At 43.2% G+C, this 20,105-nt stretch overlaps 1 protein-coding gene across 24 annotated transcripts in view; it reads right to left on the bottom strand.

The window, feature by feature from the left end:
- Dst (dystonin) overlaps positions 1–20,105 on the bottom strand; it is a 396,685-nt gene that overhangs the window by 148,860 nt on the left and 227,720 nt on the right. For all 24 annotated transcript variants that reach the window (XM_085836145.1, XM_085836168.1, XM_085836161.1 and 21 more), the window contains 5 exons: positions 4,825–4,937; positions 4,619–4,725; positions 2,520–2,639; positions 418–513; positions 204–331 (listed from right to left, as the gene is read on the bottom strand). In XM_085836145.1, the coding sequence (XP_085692271.1) occupies positions 204–331; positions 418–513; positions 2,520–2,639; positions 4,619–4,725; positions 4,825–4,937 (564 nt within the window). The remainder of the gene's footprint in view (positions 1–203; positions 332–417; positions 514–2,519; positions 2,640–4,618; positions 4,726–4,824; positions 4,938–20,105) is intronic.

Here is a 20,105-nt window from a genome sequence, read left to right as displayed (position 1 = left end):
AGGCCATGCCTCATACAACACAAGGGACAGCTCCTGAGGAAAGACCAAGGTTGAACTCTGCCCTCCACACGCACATACACGTAAGTGCCCAGGCAGACATGAACACACACACAGAGTGAGAAACAAATCAACCAACCAACAAAACAAAACCACGTTCTCAGGGCATGAGGATTGTGGGCTCCGGTCTAGGACAGCATCCCTACCTCTCCACCTCGGGACGTAGCGCCTTCTCCCGCTCAAGCATGGCGATGATGAGTTTGCCCCACTCCTTCTCGATGTCGTTCGGATGATACCCTTGAAGGAGTTTGATGCGCCCAAACTCGATCCAGATCTTAAGGGAACAAGAGAACTAATGTAGTGCTGAGAACCGGAGACAACTCCAGAGTGCTTTAAAGTACCGAACAGTACTTGGCTCACCTCTAATAATTTATACAGTCGTTTAATTTTTGATTTCTCCATCTCCTTTGGTGGGATTTCTTTCTCTTTGAACTGTAAATACTGATTATAAAGTGCCTACAATGGAAAGGGAAATGAATTACAGTCCGAGTTCACAGTCTGCTTGCATGGCATCATTTCTGTTATCAGTGCTCCAGGTGTGTGTGTGTGTGTGTGTGTGTGTGTGTGTGTGTGTGTAGTTGTGTGCTGGGTTGTACAGGGATAGATATGGATTTAATTGTCGATGGGAGCCACGATTCAACATGTGCCACACATGTTGAATCTAAACAATAAACAATGGTTCTGTTAAAATGCCTGGCGCCCAAACACATCCTTGAGAGTCTGAGCTTTCCAAACATCACACATTGACTTTTGGCTTCCAGGAAACAGTTTGATGCAATTTGCATAAGGAAAGGAAAGGAAAAGACCTGCCCCCTTTCATTCCTGGGCTCTATTCTGGAATCCACAGCAGCTGTGTAAGGCCAACCTGTGGCCTCACCATACCGTACCGCTGTTGGTTTCAACTGGTTTTTGTTTTGGGGGTTGTTTCCTAACAACGGAAGGTGGATGTTATTAGCTGATGTTACTGCTATAAATGCTCCAGTCATGTAATTATCATGCCATCGGTAAACCTCGTAAAGTGTTATTATATCCACTTAAGAAAAACCTTACTAAAATTGCATAAATAAAACTTTCTCATTTAATAAGTGCATACTAATTAGTTAAGCGTAATTTATGCTACTTTAAAACACATAACACATTTTTGTAAGAGTCTATAAAGGTTTGTGAACTTGCCAATTCCTCAGGATATGTTTTCTTTTCCATACCACACACAATCCAGTAACTTGTGTGAATACTCACACTGCAAAGATCTGCAGGAGTCAGAGACCGACACAGATTTGCCCACGGTCAACAAACAAGCAAACAAAAACCCCAGGAATACATTTGGAAATAACTGTATTTGTACATGAAATCCAAAAACTCTTCTGACCCAAAACCAAAATCTTGTAAGCTGCTATCAGTCATTAATCACCAAATGTTATTATGTGCAAAACGCTGTTTGTGGCACCATGCTGGAGTCTTAGGGGCGGGTTTTCATGCCCTAGAACAGCTCATATCCACAAAGGAAGGCATCTTACAATGAAAAGACCCTATAAAAAAGGTCTTATTATTATTCAACAAATACCAGTAACTCTGTGCCAAGGACAAATTCCCTGAGGCAATGAGAAGAGCCACACCACAGATGTTCTGAACAGATGTGAGCATAACAAAGAGCCTTCATGGGGCCTATGCTGTGTCATGACAGCTTCTGAGATTACAGTCAGAGTTAAAACAAAGCTTATTAAGTCAAAATTGAGGCTACTCTATAGTCATATTAGTGGTTTGGGAAAAAATTAAATGCCTTTTGCTAGTTCAAATACAAATGTATAAAATGACATAGTTTAGTCTTTGATAAGTGATGCATTCATGATTCCTTTATGCTGGTGTGACATCTCTTCCTCAATGACTGTGTCTAAGACCACATGATTAGCAAAGGTTTTCCAAACCCTGGCCGCTAACATCAGCCTACGATCATCAATTGTAAATTCACTTGCTCTCTAGATGGATCTGTATTTAAAATTCTTAACTTGCAGGATGTGCCTTGTACTGTACAAAAGAAGCCCTCAGGCAGGCAGAGAGGCAAGCTCCTGACTGGTGCTGTGTGTGTGAGCTTCCTGGGACTCTCCTGTTCCAATATCCTGTGGGCTCTTAGCATTTCTCACTCAAGTACAATCTGACAATGTTAGTTTCAGAATCGCTTAAATTATACCTTCAATTCTCAACAAATTAAATCTTAAATAAATTCTTAAAGATGTTGTTGCTATATTTTAAAATATTTTAATATTTTAAATAATTTTAAAATTATTAATATTTTTCTATTTACCTTAGAAAATGGGTAATAAAAAAATCTGCCTAGTAAAAATGTATAGCTTGCCAATAGGTAACCTATTGGCAATTATGGGGTTAACCTATGGGGTTAACCTAGCATTTAGTTTAAAGTTTCCCATCAAACCAACCCCTTGGGATGTCTGTGATATACCAACCTTTAGTTCTAGAGGATTGTTAGGAAATGTTCTCTCAGACATTGTGACCACGTGGTGTCTAATCCACTGGATGAGGTAGTTCACCATATTCTGGTATTCAATCCATTTGACTTCAACATCCTAGATGACAAAACATCAGGAAAGCTGTATCTATGGATAAGAACACTCTTCTGCAACACAGCTTATTAGACATATTCCTAAGAGGCCAGGTGTCATGAAGCTTGACAGAGAAAACCAGGTGAACGTCTTCTTAGGTTCTGCCCGGCTACAACACTTTCTACACAAACACAATTTAAAACGTGCTATTAACATTTGGCCACTAACCCAGTCCCAGTGAGTGCCAATTCTGATCCAGAGATAGTGGCTGTCTGGGTCACTGCACCAAAGTGGATTCTGGGGCTTCAAAAAGAATGTTGTGACCTGAGAGGTTTCTAGAACTCAACTTAAGGGGAGCAACAATTTACAGAGGCCAGGCTACAGCATCCCTGCCAACCGCTAAGCATCTAAGTCCCCCAGCCTTTGACGCTCAACACAGTTATAGATGTGGTGGGATTTTTCAAATACTCATTAAACAAACTCTTTTACAAGGGAATGAACTATTATATAATTAAGTTTCTGAGGATGCTTAGAGATGGCACAACTACACTCACTGTTATATAATAAAAATCAAAACTTTTAAAGCATAACACCTGTGGTCAGGAGTTACTGTCTGGCTCACTGAAAGAGCACTGGGGAGTAATATCTACTCAAGTGTTTGAATGGCAGAAACAGGCAGCACAGGCTAAAAACTGGAGGGAAGAATCGGGATCCATGTGTGCCTTGGTCACCAGAGGCCTCTCGAGAAGGCTGGGCTCTGAGCTCTCCCATAACAGGCAGTGAGTATTCATACGGCCTAAGCAGGATGTAGGCAGAGCGTAGGTGAGACAGGAGTCCTAGAAGGCATGGCACTCACACAGCTCTGCCTCTAAGTGATTGGTTAATACTACAGAGCAACAGACGGGATTGTCAATAATGATAATCAAAAGGCAGTTCTAACTCCTGAAACATGTGCACAGATTTTACCACGTAGCCTGTGAACAGTATCACTAATGACAGGCCAGGACGATGACTTTGGCATGTGAAGAGTTAATGGAAAAATGGAAATGGAAAAGAGATGGAAAAGCATAAGTGCTCAAGGCCAGGTCTACAGGTAGAAAGAAGAGGTGACACTAAGCAAGAAGATAAAGGAGTGGAGCTGTAGGGACCGTTCGGTGGCAGGAGCTCAGAGAAGAGAAACGGGAACACACTGCATGGAGACCCAAGAGGTTACAGTCTTCACAGGAAAGGCAAGGGGCAGAGGAGAAAAATAAACCTAGAAATAATAATACTACAGAGCAGAGACATAAGCCACTGGAAAAGAAAGCACTAGGCTTCCAAGCAGTGCACGTGTATCTATATATCTTCATCTCTCTCATCCGTGAGAAGGGAGAGGGGAGCCTCAGTTCAAGGGGCATGGATCTCACATGAACACGGACAGCTTCCTGGTCACGTCTAGACATAGCGTTTGCTTAGCGTGGTCATGTCAAGGTGCACAGCTTGGTGAAATTCCACAAGCCTGTGAGAAATGCTATCTAGTGAGCTCCCAAGAGCTAAAGCTAGGAACCTAGCTCTGGCCACCTGGCCAAATGCAGAGACCTGCACCTAGGCCTCATCTGTAAGTCAGAGAACAACCATCAGTATGTTTCAGGGTCTTCTGAGTCAACTCTAAATTGTGTTCTAGAGTGGGACAGCTTAGCTATGCAGAAGGACAGAAGAACCAGCGGTTCTAAAGGGGCAGCAAAGAAAAAAGGGGAATCCGTACACTTCAGTGACCCGTAACTGTTGTTCAGAGATGTGCTGGGACTCTCAAGTCACTTCCTTAATTTGAGACACAAGGACTGTTTATCAGTTACATTTCAACTTCAATGGTATAACCACACTGTGAGATATACATGCAATCAGAATAGCACGCTAACCCAAATAATTAAATGGCATTTTTTTAAAAATCCTGCACTATAATTATCAAGAAATTCGGGTCATCAATGAAGCAAGTCTTCAAGCACAGAAAAGGCAACACTCACGTTTGCACCAATGCCTTCGCCACCTTCGGGGACTTTGGGAAATGCATCATAAAGGGAGGACACATAGGTTATCACCGACTTCTCGTCCGGGGAAGAGACATCGACATCTACAAGCAGCAACAGACATGAGTTATTTCACGATGCCCAGGCGAGTTCTGATGAGATGTTTGTGCCAGCACAGGTAAGAGTCAAGAAGACAAACTCACCTTCGGGGTCCAGAAGTCTGATAACACCGATTTTTTCAGCTACATAAAAAGCATGCTCTAAATTTGCAAGGTTGCTTTGAACAGCAACAGTATTCATGTCTATCAGGTCCGGCCTAAGAAAAAATGCACCGTGTTAAGTTTCGTACGTGCCAATTCAACCTGACACCTGCCTGGGTTAGCCACCTAAGTTATAGATCTGCAAGTACCAGTACCACACCCATATTAAAACTGAGGCTTCCTTTAAGCCAGTGGTTCCCAGCCTCTCAAATGCTGGGGCCCTTTAATACAGTTCCTCATGTTGGAGTGATCCCCAACCATAAAATTATTCACTGCTACTTCATAACTGTAATTATGCTACTGTTTTGAACTGTAATGTAAATATCTGCAATGCGGGATATCTGATATGCAGGAATATCTGCTTGCAACCAATGGGTTGAGAACCACTGCTTTAAATGCTTCCCAGGTCTCCGCAGCACCCACCCCTCCCCAGCCTCTGCAGGACCAGCCTCTCAATTCTCTGCGGCACCTGCCCACTAAAATCTCTTTAGAACCTCCCTATATAGAGGAGACCTCTGTCATCCCACAGGCTCTCAGGTTTGCTCAACATTACCCCCCCACAAATAGCGGGCCCTCTGTGTGCTGTGGGCATATGGGAGGAATGAGCAGTAAGAACACTGTGTAGCAGTCATATGCACAAGAAACTCCCCCAAAGTACATCACCAATCTTGGGAAGAAAATTAAACACAACTGTGTACTTTTGTTTAACTAAAGAAAAGGCAGGATTCTGCCCCGCCTCTGCCCCCGCCGCCCCCCTCCGCCCCCCCCCCCCCAGTCAATCTACCTGTACTTTTATTAGGTCTTAGAAGGAAGTGTTCATGGAATGGAAATGTATCTCCGCTTCCTATTTGTCCACAGGCTAGAAAATCATCACAAATACCTCACTGGCCTCCACGCCCACCTATGTGGCCAACATTCACCAGTAACAGTTGAGAGATAAGGACAGCTCTCTACACACACACACACACACACACACACAAAATATTTATTTAATTCACAGATTCACAGACCCAGGACATGTACTTATGTCAAGAATACTAAACAGATATGTACAAAGGTGCACTCCTTTAAACCCAGCACTCGGGAGGCAGAAGCAGGCAGATTTCTGAGTTCGAGGCCAGCCTGGTCTACAGAGTGAGCTCCAGGACAGCCAGGGCTACACAGAGAAACTCTGTATCAAAAAACAACAAAAAACAAAAAAACAAAACAACAACAACAACAACAAAAACAAAAAAACAAAAAAAAATAGACCAAATGTCTAAAGTTCTTCCAATAGAAAACTGTTCAAGTTTCCTGGAGAAATAAGACCCAGACCTTCTGAGACTGCCAACCTCCGGGCAAGAAAGAGCACGCTATTGTGAGAACCCCGCCATTAGCAAGGAGCATAAACACTGAGTAATCCCAATGGGAATGAATAAAGTCATTGAAGAATGAAGGTTTTCTGACCAAGAGAATAAAACACAAAACTTCTTTCAGGATGAGGTCATTTCAGAAGAGAAACAGCTGCACAACACAGGGAGCCGAATGAGCCCCTCCTCTGTCTTGAGTTTAACAACGTTACCAGAACAGAGACTGCAGTGGATGTCTTCTAGCCAAAGGTTGCAACAGAGAAAACAAATTAGCTAAGAAAAAAACTGTAAAGGGGAGGAAATCGAAAGGTACTGGGAAAACCAAAGACCCTAAGGAGTCTTTCTTACCCTGCTGCCTGGCTTGGCTGGCCCCTTCCCCTCTTCCAGTGGCCTTCCACTGCTCTTCCTGAAGCACCCGGGGGCCTGTGCTCTGCTCTGAGTGTCTACCGCCTCCACCCTTGATAATCTCACTGGGATAACACAGTCTTTAAATTTCCATCTATTTGGGACTAGAGAGATGCCTCAGATGCAACCATGAAATGTTTTGTGTTCAAACCCCAAGCAGCCATCTATCAAAAGCTGGACATGGCTTTGTGTGTGTATAACCTCAGCATTGGGTGGCAGAGAGATGGACCCCAAGAGCTTGGTGGCCCGTTGGTCAGCCTGTGAAAATGGTGAGCTTCAAAATGGTGGTCTTCAGGAGAGACCTTGTAACAAGGCAGTATTAGTGCAATAGAAGACCCGTGAGCACACAGCTGTACACCACACACGTTATGCACACATGCAAATGTGTGCTGTACACACAAAGTAATTCAGATGCTTCCCTCTTACTGAAGATATTTATCCCCATCGTAAAGCTCGCGTCTCACTTTTGTGGAATGTTAGTGGGAATTTTACTCACAGCCTGGCTTAAGTATGAAAAGAGCATGAGCCCACACTGCAGGCGCACGAAGGCAGTACACTAGCTTAGTTATTATCATTCCCCTATTTTATTGACATGTTTTCTTGTTCACATAATGCACTCTGACAAAAATATATGCTAGACATTTTGTAGAAAAGCATTTTAATGATAAGCTCTCAATTGTTTTTATTACCTTTTAATTTAATTTTTACATGCTTTATACCTTTTGTTTTTCTTTTGTTTTTTGGTTTTTCGAGACAGGGTTTCTCTATGTAGCCCTAGCTGCCCTGGAACTCACTCTGTAGACCAGGCTGGCCTCCAACTCAGAAATCCGCCTGCCTCTGCCTCCCACGTGTTGGGACTAAACGCGTGCGCCACCATGCCCGGCTGCTTTATACCTCTTAAAAACACCACAACCCATCTTTTCTTTCAGAAATGATTACAAGAAAATTACATAAATTTTAAATTGAAAATATAAGATCATAAGGACATAAAGTCGTTAGAACTGAGGCCAGAAAATGTAAACCTGTCAGATGTGGTGGTGCACAACTTGAATTCCAGCACTCAGAGGCAAAGATAGATAGATGAGGCCAGCCTGGTCTATGTACACAGTTCTAGGCCATCAGGGCTACATAGGCCCTATCTCAAAAACAAGGGCACACCACTTCTGTACATTCTTAGTAGGCATAATATATTATAAAAATATAAAGTAAAAATGTATTTTTGAAAGAGTGTGCTGATCAGGTTTTTTTTTTTGTTTGTTTGTTTTTGTTTTGACACAAGCTAGAGTCATCAGGGAAACAGGTAATGTCAACTGAAGAATCACCTCCATTAGGTTGGCCTGTAAGGAAGACAGAGGGAGTTATGTTCTCCATCAATGATGTCTATGGGAAGAAGCAGCCTACTAGGACATAGCCTATTATGGCTGCACCATCCCTGGCAGATGGTCCTGGCTGTGTAAAGTTAAGCTGAGCAAGCCACAGAGGGCAACCCAGTGAGCAGTGTTCCTCTATGGCCTCTGCTTAAGTTCCTCTCCTGAGTTCTCTCAATGCTAGACTATAGAATATAAGATGAAATAATCCCTTTCCTTCTCAAGTTGCTTTTGCCCACATTGTTAATCACAGTAACAGAATTTTTAAAAAGAAGAAATAGCTACTGCTGTAAGTTTACGTTTTGAATTAAATTAATATTTAATACTCTATGGAGTACCCATTTTTAAAAAGCACTCACTTTGGACAAAATGTTTAAATCACACACATATGTTCACATACATACACATGACTTATATACATGTAGGTATCGACAGATATTATATAATTTAAAAATATATCCATAGTAACAGCCAAAAGCTATCTGAACACTAAAATTCCACAAGAGACTTTTCCTTGGGTGGGGAATAATCCCAATATTACTTTCCAGACTCTAGATACTTAATGATTCATACATTAACTCGTAAGAATTAGCTGGGATGCTGTGGAGAATTATTAAATAGATATATCCAGGCCTTTCTCTGTGTATAGCCATTTCCTCTGAAGCTCATTAAGACCCAGGAAGCTCTAAAGGAGGCTCCATAAGACTCAGGACACAAACAACACAGAAGTCTCAGGAAGTCCTGAAACCAACCAAAAGCAGTACTCTCCTCCTTCCCCAGGGATTCACAAACAGGAAGAGTAACTAAAGGCACCTAACAGCTGAGGTACTGGAAGTGGATGCTGACCAGCCAAGCTGCCAAAAGGTACCCTCTGACCTGCTGAGCTGTTTGTGTGTCTTTCTGCGTGCTCTAGGTCCCAGCTTTGTTGAGTGGTCACCTATGCTAAGCTGGGCTTTCTGTGATGGAGCTGTGTGACTCACTCCTGCCTCGGTTAAGCAATCCCTCTTACTCCTGTTGGTAGCCCCGGAGTGTGCATGTGTGTGCATGCTTGTGTGTCCTCTCCCCAGGAGAAAGTCTCTCACAGAACACTACTCAATTCGGATTGGGTTCTAACTTTTCTTTCCGTGAGATCATTGGTACGGCTTTTTTTCTACCATGAGTTTTAGCCTGAGCTGGCCTTCAATTCTACTCTATATAAATCAGAGTATGATCTTCTGAGCATCCTGTGCTGTTACCTCCTGACTGAGAGGCCTGAACCATCAGCCCCAGCTTTCTCAGTGTGTGATTCTTATTCATTCTTATCTGAGGTCTGAGAACTAAACCATGTTAGCATCTCTAATAAATTTAATTTTCCTTTGAAGTGACGATCTTTCTTAAAACTTTCATTTTATTCCTTTAAAGTAGAATCACTTTATTCTCCTTAACTAAGAAATAAAAATATCAGATAGATAACTTAAGGAAGCCTCTCAAACATTTTTTTTTTATTAGTACGAAAACTCAACAGTAGAAATGCAAATATATACAAATACTAAGGTGGCCTATTATTTTCTCCTTTTGTACAACACAAGAGGCTGTTTTAAAACAAAACAAATAAAACAAAAAACAAAAACCCACCACCAACAACAACAAATTCTTAAAAAATATTTATTTATTTTATATATATGAGTACACTGTAGCTGTCTGCAGACACATCAGAAGAGGGCATCAGATCCCCATTATAGATGGTTGTGAGCCACCATGTGGTTGCTGGGAATTGAACTCAGGACCTCTGGAGAAGAGCAGTCAGTGCTCTTAACTGCTGAACCAGCTCTCCAGCCTGAGGCTGGTTTTGTTTTGTTTTGTTTTGAAATATTTTTCAGTTTATTTTTCTTGTTTGACTCCAGAAGCGGAGATCCACTGGAGAGGGATGCTGACTGATCTAACGCTCAAGCACAGAGGAAGATTATTAATGGTAAGATTAAGTCTGTAGAACAGGACTAATTTTTATGTTTAAATTAAAACAAACAAACAAAATTTGTTTTATGTTAAATTAAAACAAAACAAGCAGCTAAAGCACAGCGATCTGAGGTGATAAGACACTGGAGCAATTTCTGGTCTCAACTGAAACTGGCTACGGGCAGCTGGGGGAAGAGCAGTTTCTTGGTGCACACGCATTCTAAAGGCACAAAGGATACAAGATTGAAAGTGGCTGCAGCCAAAGCCTGAAGCTGTTGGGAGTTCCTGGGAGATGATGACAGGAAGCCGTGAAGGCAAAGCTTCTCTTGGAATGGATACTCCAAGCACTGAAGATGCCAGGGCTGTGCGAATTCAGAGCTACAGGTGTTTCAGAATGGAGCCCACCTAAGCCTGAATGAGCACAGTGTATGCCGCAGGTGGGCAGAGCCACAGAGGTAGTTAACAAGCCCTCCAAGGCCCTACACTATAAGCCCCAGATGCCAACCAACAATGGAGTTTTGTGCAGGTATTTGCAAGTCTAGATTTTAGGTTTGTTTTGACCTTAATGTTCCCATGTCCCCATTCTTCCATTTTTGGAATAAGAATATTTACTCTGTGCTATTACACTTTGGACATCTTTAACTTGTTTTCATTAAGAGGACCTCACAGTTATGAGACTTTGGACTTCTAAAGTACTGAAATTTGTGAAGACTGTGGGGGACTTTAAAAGGTGAACTAATTCTTATTTTTTTAAAAAAAGCTGAGAATTTGGGGATAAAGGGTGGAAGATTACAACTTAAAGTGATGTTCTGTTTGCCAAGTTGACAGGGGGTGGAGGGATGGTGGTTACTTTGTCTCGGGAAGAAAGTGCAGACTGGGTTGGCCTGCAGGCATATCAGGGGGGGTTATCTTTATTGCCTTAACTGACTGAAAAACCCAGCTTAAAGAGATATAGTCCCATTCCCTGAGTTTGGGTCCTAGATTGTGCAGGAGTAAGGAAAACAAGGTGAGCAGAAACATCTGCACTTACTCCTCTGCTTCCGACTACAGATGTGCTATAACTGACACTCGAGATTCTCCACTAAGCTGGACGTGGTAGCGCACGCCTTTAATCCCAGCCTTCTGGAGGCAGAGGCAGGTGGATTTTTTGAGTTCAAGGCCAGCCTGGTCTACAAAGTGAGTTCCAGGACAGCCAGGGCTATACAGAGAAACTTTGTCTCGAAAAACAAAACAAAACAAAAAACAAACAAACAAACAAACGATCCTCCACTGTGATTCCCCTGAAATGCTGGGTTACAATCTAGGCATGGATGCTCATCGGCCCTTTCTCTACACAGATGCTTTCTGTCAAGGTTCTTATCACTGCAATTGAAACAAGGTGGTCATACAAGATGAAATGTTCCATGTATGGACAATGATACACGACAATGTACTGCCATGGGACATTGTATAAGTAAGTGTCTTATCACAGTTTAGTCTTAAGGGAAACCAATACCAATAACAGAAACCACAGGGGTCCTGTGATCTCATCCTGACTTGCTCTCTTCTCTCTTGGGATACAAATCAAATCCTGCACAGCTCTTTTTACTTCCACTGGAAATCAGGAGTTACAACCAATAACAAAGAAGCTTGAACAAAATCATCTAGAATTCCAGCTATGCATGCCTATGGAGCATCGGGAAATGTGTTGGTCCTGGGAGGGGATTCCCAGCTGCTGCTGGGACAAAGCTCAAGAACCCATGTGGGCTGATCTCAGGGTGATGTACAAGAAAGAAATTGTAAACCCAGGCACGGAGAATACCATGCACAGGCTGAGGTGACTGGATGCTTTGGGTATACACATACATAACTTGTCCCAACCAACAAAGCACCAAGTCTATTCCTTCATGCATACAGTATTTAACAGGCATCTACCACATTCCAAGCAACAAGATGCTGAGAACAGTCACTGGGTATATGGAGAGCTTAGAGCACACCAGGAGGTCTCACCTGACTGTGAGAACACCTGGGAAAACTCACTTGTTATCTGAGCTGGCATTAGCAAGGGGCCAAAATGAGGCTGATTCAAGGGAACTTCTTATAGGATTGCAAACTTTTCCCCCTAAGAACTAGAGAAAGCAACTGAAGTATTAAATGATCAGATCTGAAATCAGACAAGGAAAGTTAAAATGATGGCAATGGGGAGAGGAACAGGGACCAGAAGAGGTCAGACCCACAGCACTGTGCTCGTAACACAGGTTGTAGCAACTAAAAGTTGTAAATATGGCTGAGACAAGAGAGGGAAGGGAGAAAGCTGGACCACACTGGTTAAACACTCACTCCAAAAACAGCAGCTAAGAGAGAAGAACTGAATGTTCAAGAGGCCAAACATGTTCAAGTGCACAGAGTGAGCCACATGGATGTCGCCCAAGCCCTTGCAAGGGTTTGAGTGGATGGTGGAGTCAGAACCAGAGTACAGCATGGTTGAGAAATAAGCATCAAGTGAAGAAATGAAGGCAGACACCTCTGCCAAAAAGAGAATGGGAAAAAGCAGCCCCATCCACCCGCAGGCACTAGCGTGCCGCTGTGTGCACTCATGAACACACAAAATCACGGGGTTGTGAAGAATATATCTATTGATCCTTTAATTAACAGAAACAACCAACATGCTTAAAACCCAACGGGGAAGATGATCTCTGGAAGAGAAAAGCAGAATGCCAAGGAGAAAGGAGGTGAAAGGGAAAGACAGAGAAGAGTGGTGGCACCTGGAGAGCACTGCCACTGAGCACACAACAGCACCACCACCACCACCGAGCACACAGCAGCAGCAGCAGCACCGCCACTGAGCACACAACAGCACCACCACCACCACCGAGCACACAGCAGCAGCAGCAGCAGCACCTCCACTGAGCACACAGCAGCAGCAGCACTGCCACTGAGCACACAGCAGCAGCAGCACTGCCACTGAGCACACAGCAGCAGCAGCACTGCCACTGAGCACACAGCAGCAGCAGCAGCACCACCACTGAGCACACAGCAGCAGGAGTCTTCTGATGGGTAGAAGAGGTTGGCTGTGCTGCACTGGAGCAGAGGCGATGGAACTGGATGCAAGGAGATGGGTGTGCATCCAGGAGGGAGAAGAAAGTCTTTACACTTGTTGACACCTATTTTCCATGAGAGGAGATACCCACTCATCTGTTAAGGGTAAAGAGAGATGAGGGGACAAAGGACAGACAAGGTCAGAGAGACCCAAAGTCAGACACCTCAGCGAGCATCCACTCTGGCTCTACCCCGACCTGTGACATTCCACAGCATGCATCACTGCCTAAGGACAAGCACAGACAGGGCAGACTGCTGGGCTCCTGCAGGAGCAGGCTTTCCTAGGAAAACCAAGTGCTCAGCAGTTTGTAGAAAATGATAAAGGGATTTACCCAGTGGAAGTTTTAATATAAAGACAAAGAAAACCCCACTCCAGTTACCCAGAGGCCAGGCTCAACGCAAACTCCACAAAGGCACGTGTAGCAGCATATGTTGCATAATGTCTGTCCTCTTTTCAACAGATCACACAGTAAGAACATGCGTTCCCTATGCCTCGCGTCTCCCGTGACAGCACAGCAGTTACCATAACAAATTCCTGAAGGTGACTGTTTGGGTCAGATCTTGTTCAGACTTCACATTCTCTAACTGTTCTTATTGGTGTAGCAAGCATCTCACCTCCTCCCCACTGCCCACCTCCCAAAGGTCTATAAAGCTGTCTCCTCCCCTGTCCCCCAGCAGAAAATATGGGCTTGCAGAAGAATCACACACAGTTATGTAACAGGGCGTTGGAATCCCTTTATGCTCATATTTGGGCACACATATTACTGAGACAATCAAAGCCAAGAACTCCTAAGTGGCAAACAGGATCTGAAGATAATTTCCTCTTGTTCTCAAAACGAGGTGTCTGAGTTTATTTCAAATGTTCTTCCTTTTTTAACCCTACAGAGTACCGCTCTATTAACAAGGCAGAGAGCACAGATTAGCAGCACTGTACTTACTGTAAGCTTTGTTAGTACTTCAGGATCTAACTATTGTAATAATTAAATGGTAATTAAAGAATTGTGGCTTTCAGCTTACAAACAACTCCTTTCGTAGCTGCCTCCTAACCTGAACAAGTCCAGAGGAAGCCACTGGCTTCAACACAGAGCGATCTCCTTCTAAGCACCCGCATGTAAGTCAACTGCCTAGAGTAAAATTTGAAAACAAAAACAAAACAAAAAACCTTAATCTGTAAGAGACTAAAAAAAACTGCAAACTTTCTCCAAGCAGGGAGGTGAGAATCCACTTATTTTTGTTTTTTTTTTAATTAGATATTTTCTTTATTTACATTTCAAATGTTATCCCCTTTCCTGGTTTCCCCTCCAAAACCCCCTTATCCCCTCCTCTCTTTCCCTGCTCACCAACCCACCTACTCCTGCTTCCTGGCCCTGGCATTCCACTACACTGGGGCATAGAGCCTTCTCAGGACCAAGGGCCTCTCCTCCCACTGACGCCCAACTAGGTCAACTGCTACATATGGGGCTGGAGCCATGGGTCCCTCCATGTGTACTCTTTGGTTGGTGGTTTAGCCCCTGGGTACTTTGAGGGTACTAGCTGGTTCATATTATTGTTTCTCCTATGGGGCTGCAAACCCCTTCAGCTCCTTCAGTCCTTTCTCTAACTCCTCCATTGGGGACCCTGTGCTCCCCTGTCCAATGGTTGGCTGAGAGCATCTACCTCTGTAGTTGTCAGTCACTGGCAGAGCCTCTCAGGAGACAGCTATATCAGGCTCCTGTCAGCAACCACTTGTTGGCATCCACAATAGTGTCTGGGTTGGGTAATTGTATATGGGATGGATCCCCAGGTGCGGCAGTCTCTGGAAGGCCTTTCCTTCAGTCTCTGCTCCACACTTTGTATCTCCTCCCATGGGTATTTTGTTCCCCCTTCCAAGAAGGACTGAAACACCCACACTTGGTTCTTCTTAAGCTTCATGTGGTCTGTGAACTGTATCTTGGGTATTCTGAACTTCTGGGATAATATCCACTTATCAGTGAGAAGCCATTTATTTTCATTCTGCTAAAATTAACACGTTAAACTACTTCATATCACATGGTAAGATGAGAATATGAACCTATAAACAAGTCAGAAAAATCAAAGAGTTTTGGAAACAAATCCTATCCTTAGGGAAGGATACACATGCCCGCCTCTGGCTCCTCTGGTGTAAGAGGATGCCGAAGGGAAGGAAGCAGGATGAAGACAGGAGAGGCAGCATCCGTCCGTGGCTCTCCATCACTGCTCTACTGTTACAGACCAAACAGCAGGTCACAAGGAGAAAGGGGATCAGAGCTGGTCACAGATTTTCTGTGTGTGTGTGTTTTAATTTGGCATGCTGAGGAAGAAATGTTTTATTTTATGAGGCTCTCATTAAGCTGGAAGCCCACCATTTCAGCTAAGCTGAATCCAGCATTCTGCCAGGATCCCCTATCTCCATCACCTAACCCTGGGGTTACTGGGCACATGCAGCCATGCCTCAGTTATATGTGGGTACTGGGGATTTGAACTCAGGGCATGTTGCTTTCACAGCAAGCACTTTTACCCACCAAGCCACCTCCCCAGTCACAGCACTGTAATGCTTGAAGTCATCACACCACTCGAAAATCTGCCTAGCTAATTCACTTTCCTCCCTCAACTCATGGTATAGCTGGTGTTTTGATGAACACCTTGTACATTAACCACAGAAAAATATGTCTATGATTTCAGCTTTGATGTGTTTTTAAGTAACAAATGTAAATAATTCAGTGAGTAAAAGGGTAAAGTTTAGAACAGGAAAAAGATAAGTAGACCTAGCAGAATACAATTAAACTGGGAAATATTCATTTCTCAAAAGCCTCGTGGAAGGGAAATGCCACAGTCCAAGGACCTTATTCTACAAAGATTCACACATCCACACATAACACAAAGTTAAAGTCAACATTTCGATGGGGAAAAAAACAACCCCAAAGGTGTCTACCAATTATGCATTTTAAATAAACTATGTTCCAATCACAGAACAAGGTACTATGGAAGGGAAAGGGACCTTGGCAGGGAGTGTCTGCCCGAGCCTGCCTAGGCTTATCCTGCTGCCACTGGGCAGGCTGCACTGGCAGCCCTCCCAATAAAGCAAGGAACACTGAGGTGTTCTCCCTCAAGAACGGAAGCAGGAGAACAACGGGAACAGCTTTCTTTGTGTCAGTAAGTATCCATTTTCCTTCCTAAGGGAAGGCTCAGCACCCAGTTCGTCTCTGAACTCGGCTAGGCAAGAGGGCCAGGAACAAAAACAAAGTAAAACAGGCTGGTATTTCCTCTGATACTTACTTGCCAAATTGTACCCTCCTCCCAATTAAGTGTAAAAATAGATGCAATAAAAACGGCAAGCAGATGCACACTACCTAGCCATATTCCTTAGTCTCTCCAATGCAGTGCACACTGGCTCTTTCCTGGCTTTAAATGCGTTGATAGTTACCTGGGACTAATTCCTTCTGAGTGCAACCATTCTGGGTTCCTTTTGTAAACAAACCATTTGATTGTCTTTGTAAAATGAAGCACTGTTTTGGTTGTTGCTTTGTTTTAGATTAGTAGCCACCAGTGCTTAGGGTCACAGGAACCGGGACCTATAATACGCAGGTGAGTGCACACGTGTGCACACACCCTCATATATCCAGACTCTGCAGCCCGAGGACTGAGGGAAAGAACTACCCAGCCAACAACACTCACACACCTTCCTGTGAGAACATTTCAAACCCGGAAGGGCCTCCTCCCACTATTAAACCAGTCCAACCCAGTTGAGCTGCTAAGGACTGACTGAATCAAGGACTCAGTGTGAGTCACCAGCCTGCAGGTCACATGATTAAACAAGAAGACTCTGACCACAGCCTTGTGGGGAAAGTTACCCAATTAAAAGACTGTTAAAATTTTCATATGACGAAGCACCGTGTTCCCAATAAATTTCAATGCAAAATGCAAATTATGAACAAAATAATTAATACTAAACTATGTCCTCCTTAATTAGAAAATAGTTTAAAGAGCATGTTCTTGCAAAGTATTGCCTAAAATTTCCAGTGTTAATTGGCTAATATATTTAAAGCAAGCCCATGGAAAGAATGCAGAGAATTAACTGAGACTGAAGTGAATGAACAGGTAAATTAAAGACAAGAGCGGGACAGGCAGAAACTCGTTAGCAGAAATAACTTCTCCTGGAAGTGTACCCCCCACCCGCAGCTTTCTGGTCCTGAGATCCTGGGGTTTCCCACATCATCTTGCAGGGTCTCGGGGCCCGTTGTCCTTCTCCATGCTCTTTCTGGTTACAGATTTAAGTTCACTCTAGTGTGCAGGCAGCTGCGTCTTCACACTGATGCCGGCCAGTACGGCTGTTTGGAACCCGGTTTTCAGGAGATCTGGGGAAAAGCTCCCACTTGGAGAGGCTGACCAAAGTTGGCTCCGGAGCAGAACTTCAAGAGTTTTCTCTCTCTTGGTCAGAGCCTTAGGGCAGAAGCCACCTGAAGTGCTCCTGGACTCTCCACCTCTCAAGAGCATGCAGCAATGGCCACAGGGACCTCTGCTGCCCCCACCTGGCTCTCATCCTGCTCAGAGAAAGTCTCTGGGGCGCCCTGGCTCTCCGCTCTTTGCCATTTCTCCCTCATCCTCTCTTGTAACACACGCTGACTCATCAGATGCTTCGCTTCTCTGACACTCTTTTCATTTAAAGACAGCAAATCCAGCCTTCCTGATTATTCTTTTGAATAACAAAGTTCTGAGCTTATTTGCACTGAGGCACGATGAAAACCTCTCACTCACTTTTCCGTGAAAAGATTTTTATTATAGATCAAAGAGCATCAAACTTATGTGAACTGAACAAACGAAACAAGCAGGCACGTGGCATTTTCATCATTTGAACTCTTTCCATGAAAACTGAACAGAAAAAGCAGAGGTTCCTAGAAGGAGCTGGAAACAGCAGCAACATCTAGTAAGATTTAACTGGGGAAAATTAATTTATCCATGACCTATTTAAACAAGCCCCAAGAACTGTTCTTTATAATCTCCCTATTTTCTCGTTATTACCTGGACCATAAGCCAGGCTCTCTATCGCTCCTGGGTAATGGGACCTATTAACACTATAGAATTTGTGATTTTGCTCTTACTTACACTAAGTATTTTAATATGCTTTAATTTTTATTTTAATAGGTCTGACCATATTACATGATTTTCATTGTTAGCTAACTCTAAGTTCAGCCATTAATATTGTGTCTCAGTGATTGATGGAGAGAAACGAAGGCTTTTGTTTGGCAGTTACAAACGCACGGGCTCCTTTCCAGCTCACGAGCACTTTTCTGCATCTTTGCTAACTCTCATGAATCATTAAGGATGCAGGGCCACCCTGTTCAGATCGACACTTCCTTCTCTTTACAATCAGCAGCATACAGAAATTATCCCAGGAATGACAACATCACACCAGTCACACTCATTTCTTAAAAGGCGTATGATGTAAGCAGATGAATTAGCATTTGAACATTTTTTAGTATTAATAAAAATGAAGGCAACCGTCTGTTTCATGAGTTTTGTTTGTTTTTCAAAATGGTGTTACTTTGTATAGCCTTGGCTGTCCTGTAGACCAGGCTGGCCTTGAACTCAGAGATCTACCTGCCTCTGCCTCCTGAGTGCCAGGATTAAAGGCCCATGCCCAGCTTGGCACACCATGGCCCAGCTTGTTTATTTTTTAAAAACTAGCATATTCTACTGCAGACCTCTGCTGGAGCCGAGACATCCATCTATGTGGTTAACATTCTATATGTCTCCATGAGTGCTAACATTCTTTTTTTTTTTTTTGGTTTTTCGAGACAGGGTTTCTCTGTGTAGCCCTGGCTGTCCTGGACCACTTTGTAGACCAGGCTGGCCTCGAACTCGGAAATCCGCCTGCCTCTGCCTCCCGAGTGCTGGGATTAAAGGCGTGCGCCACCACGCACGGCGAGTGCTAACATTCTATATGTCCCTGTGAGTGCACACATTCTATATGTCTCCATGAGTGCTCATCTTCTACCACTGCATTCTTTTGACCTCTGTGCACAATTTCAATTTACAAAGTCTATGCTACCCTTAAAAATTCCTTTTTATTCAACTTCATATAATAGTTCTTTGGACATAAAAATCAGAAAACTAAACTATTTAAAAATCTTAGGATACTGACCTGTTAATTAAATACTGATTACTTAGGTTAGCAAACCTGTTTCTTACAGATATTCTAGATGACAATACTACTAAACATTGCTGTAGGCTCTCTGAAGTGATTCACCCCACCAATGGCTTCTCACAATGCAGTTTGTATTAATCCAAAATTTTGAGCATGGGGATGGGGTGTGTATGTGTGGGAGGCTGAGGGACAACAAAACCCAAGTGCATTTGCAAATGCAGTAAGGAAACCTACTGAATCTACAGTGACTCTGCATTTATTTCCTTAGGAGATCTTATATAAGAAAGCCTTAATAAGTCTCTTATGTAAAGTAATACTTGCCTACGTTGTGATGACAGATAGTATATATTTTCATTTTAACCCCTAGTCTTTCTAAGACATGTAGAAGCTGACCTACACAACTTACAGCTTTCTGGACACTGCAGCCGCCTGCCTGCCCCAGCCACTGCAACCATTCACCCCTAGCTACTGCAGCCTAATATCACCACCTCTAAAGGTCCTCATTTGCTTAGAACCCAGGCCCACCTACTAGCTCAGATAACATTACTGAAGCCAAATGAGATCCAATAAGAGGTCCAGCTTCTTATCTAAGTAAATACAAAGGATAAAACCCCACTAAATAGAGGTTTCCACAGCAAACTTAAATACATTAAAACCGTATGGGAGTATTTATATAAAACCACCTATAAATTGAAACACTGCTCCTAAGTTCCTATGGTTGTTAATACCCCAAACCCACATAAGGTGAAATTTTCCTTGCTTATTACTTGGCCTCTTGCATTTGGAATGAATTAAGATATTAAATAAGAAATGTGTGCAAGTCAAGCCTAGCTGTTTAATTCTTACACACACTGGAAGAAAAGAACTCAACTGTTTTCTTAAGAAAGGCCCAAAGACTTTAAAATAAGTTTTACAGAACTAAGGCTTTTTATGCAAGAAACCAACTAT

Source organism: Mus caroli, unplaced genomic scaffold (genome assembly GCF_978045245.1).
Source record: "Mus caroli unplaced genomic scaffold, Mus_caroli_1 scaffold_1, whole genome shotgun sequence".
In the NCBI taxonomy this organism is placed as follows: Eukaryota; Metazoa; Chordata; class Mammalia; order Rodentia; family Muridae; genus Mus; species Mus caroli.
Note: the sequence above shows the minus strand (reverse complement) of the source record. Positions and strands in the feature narration are given on the sequence as shown.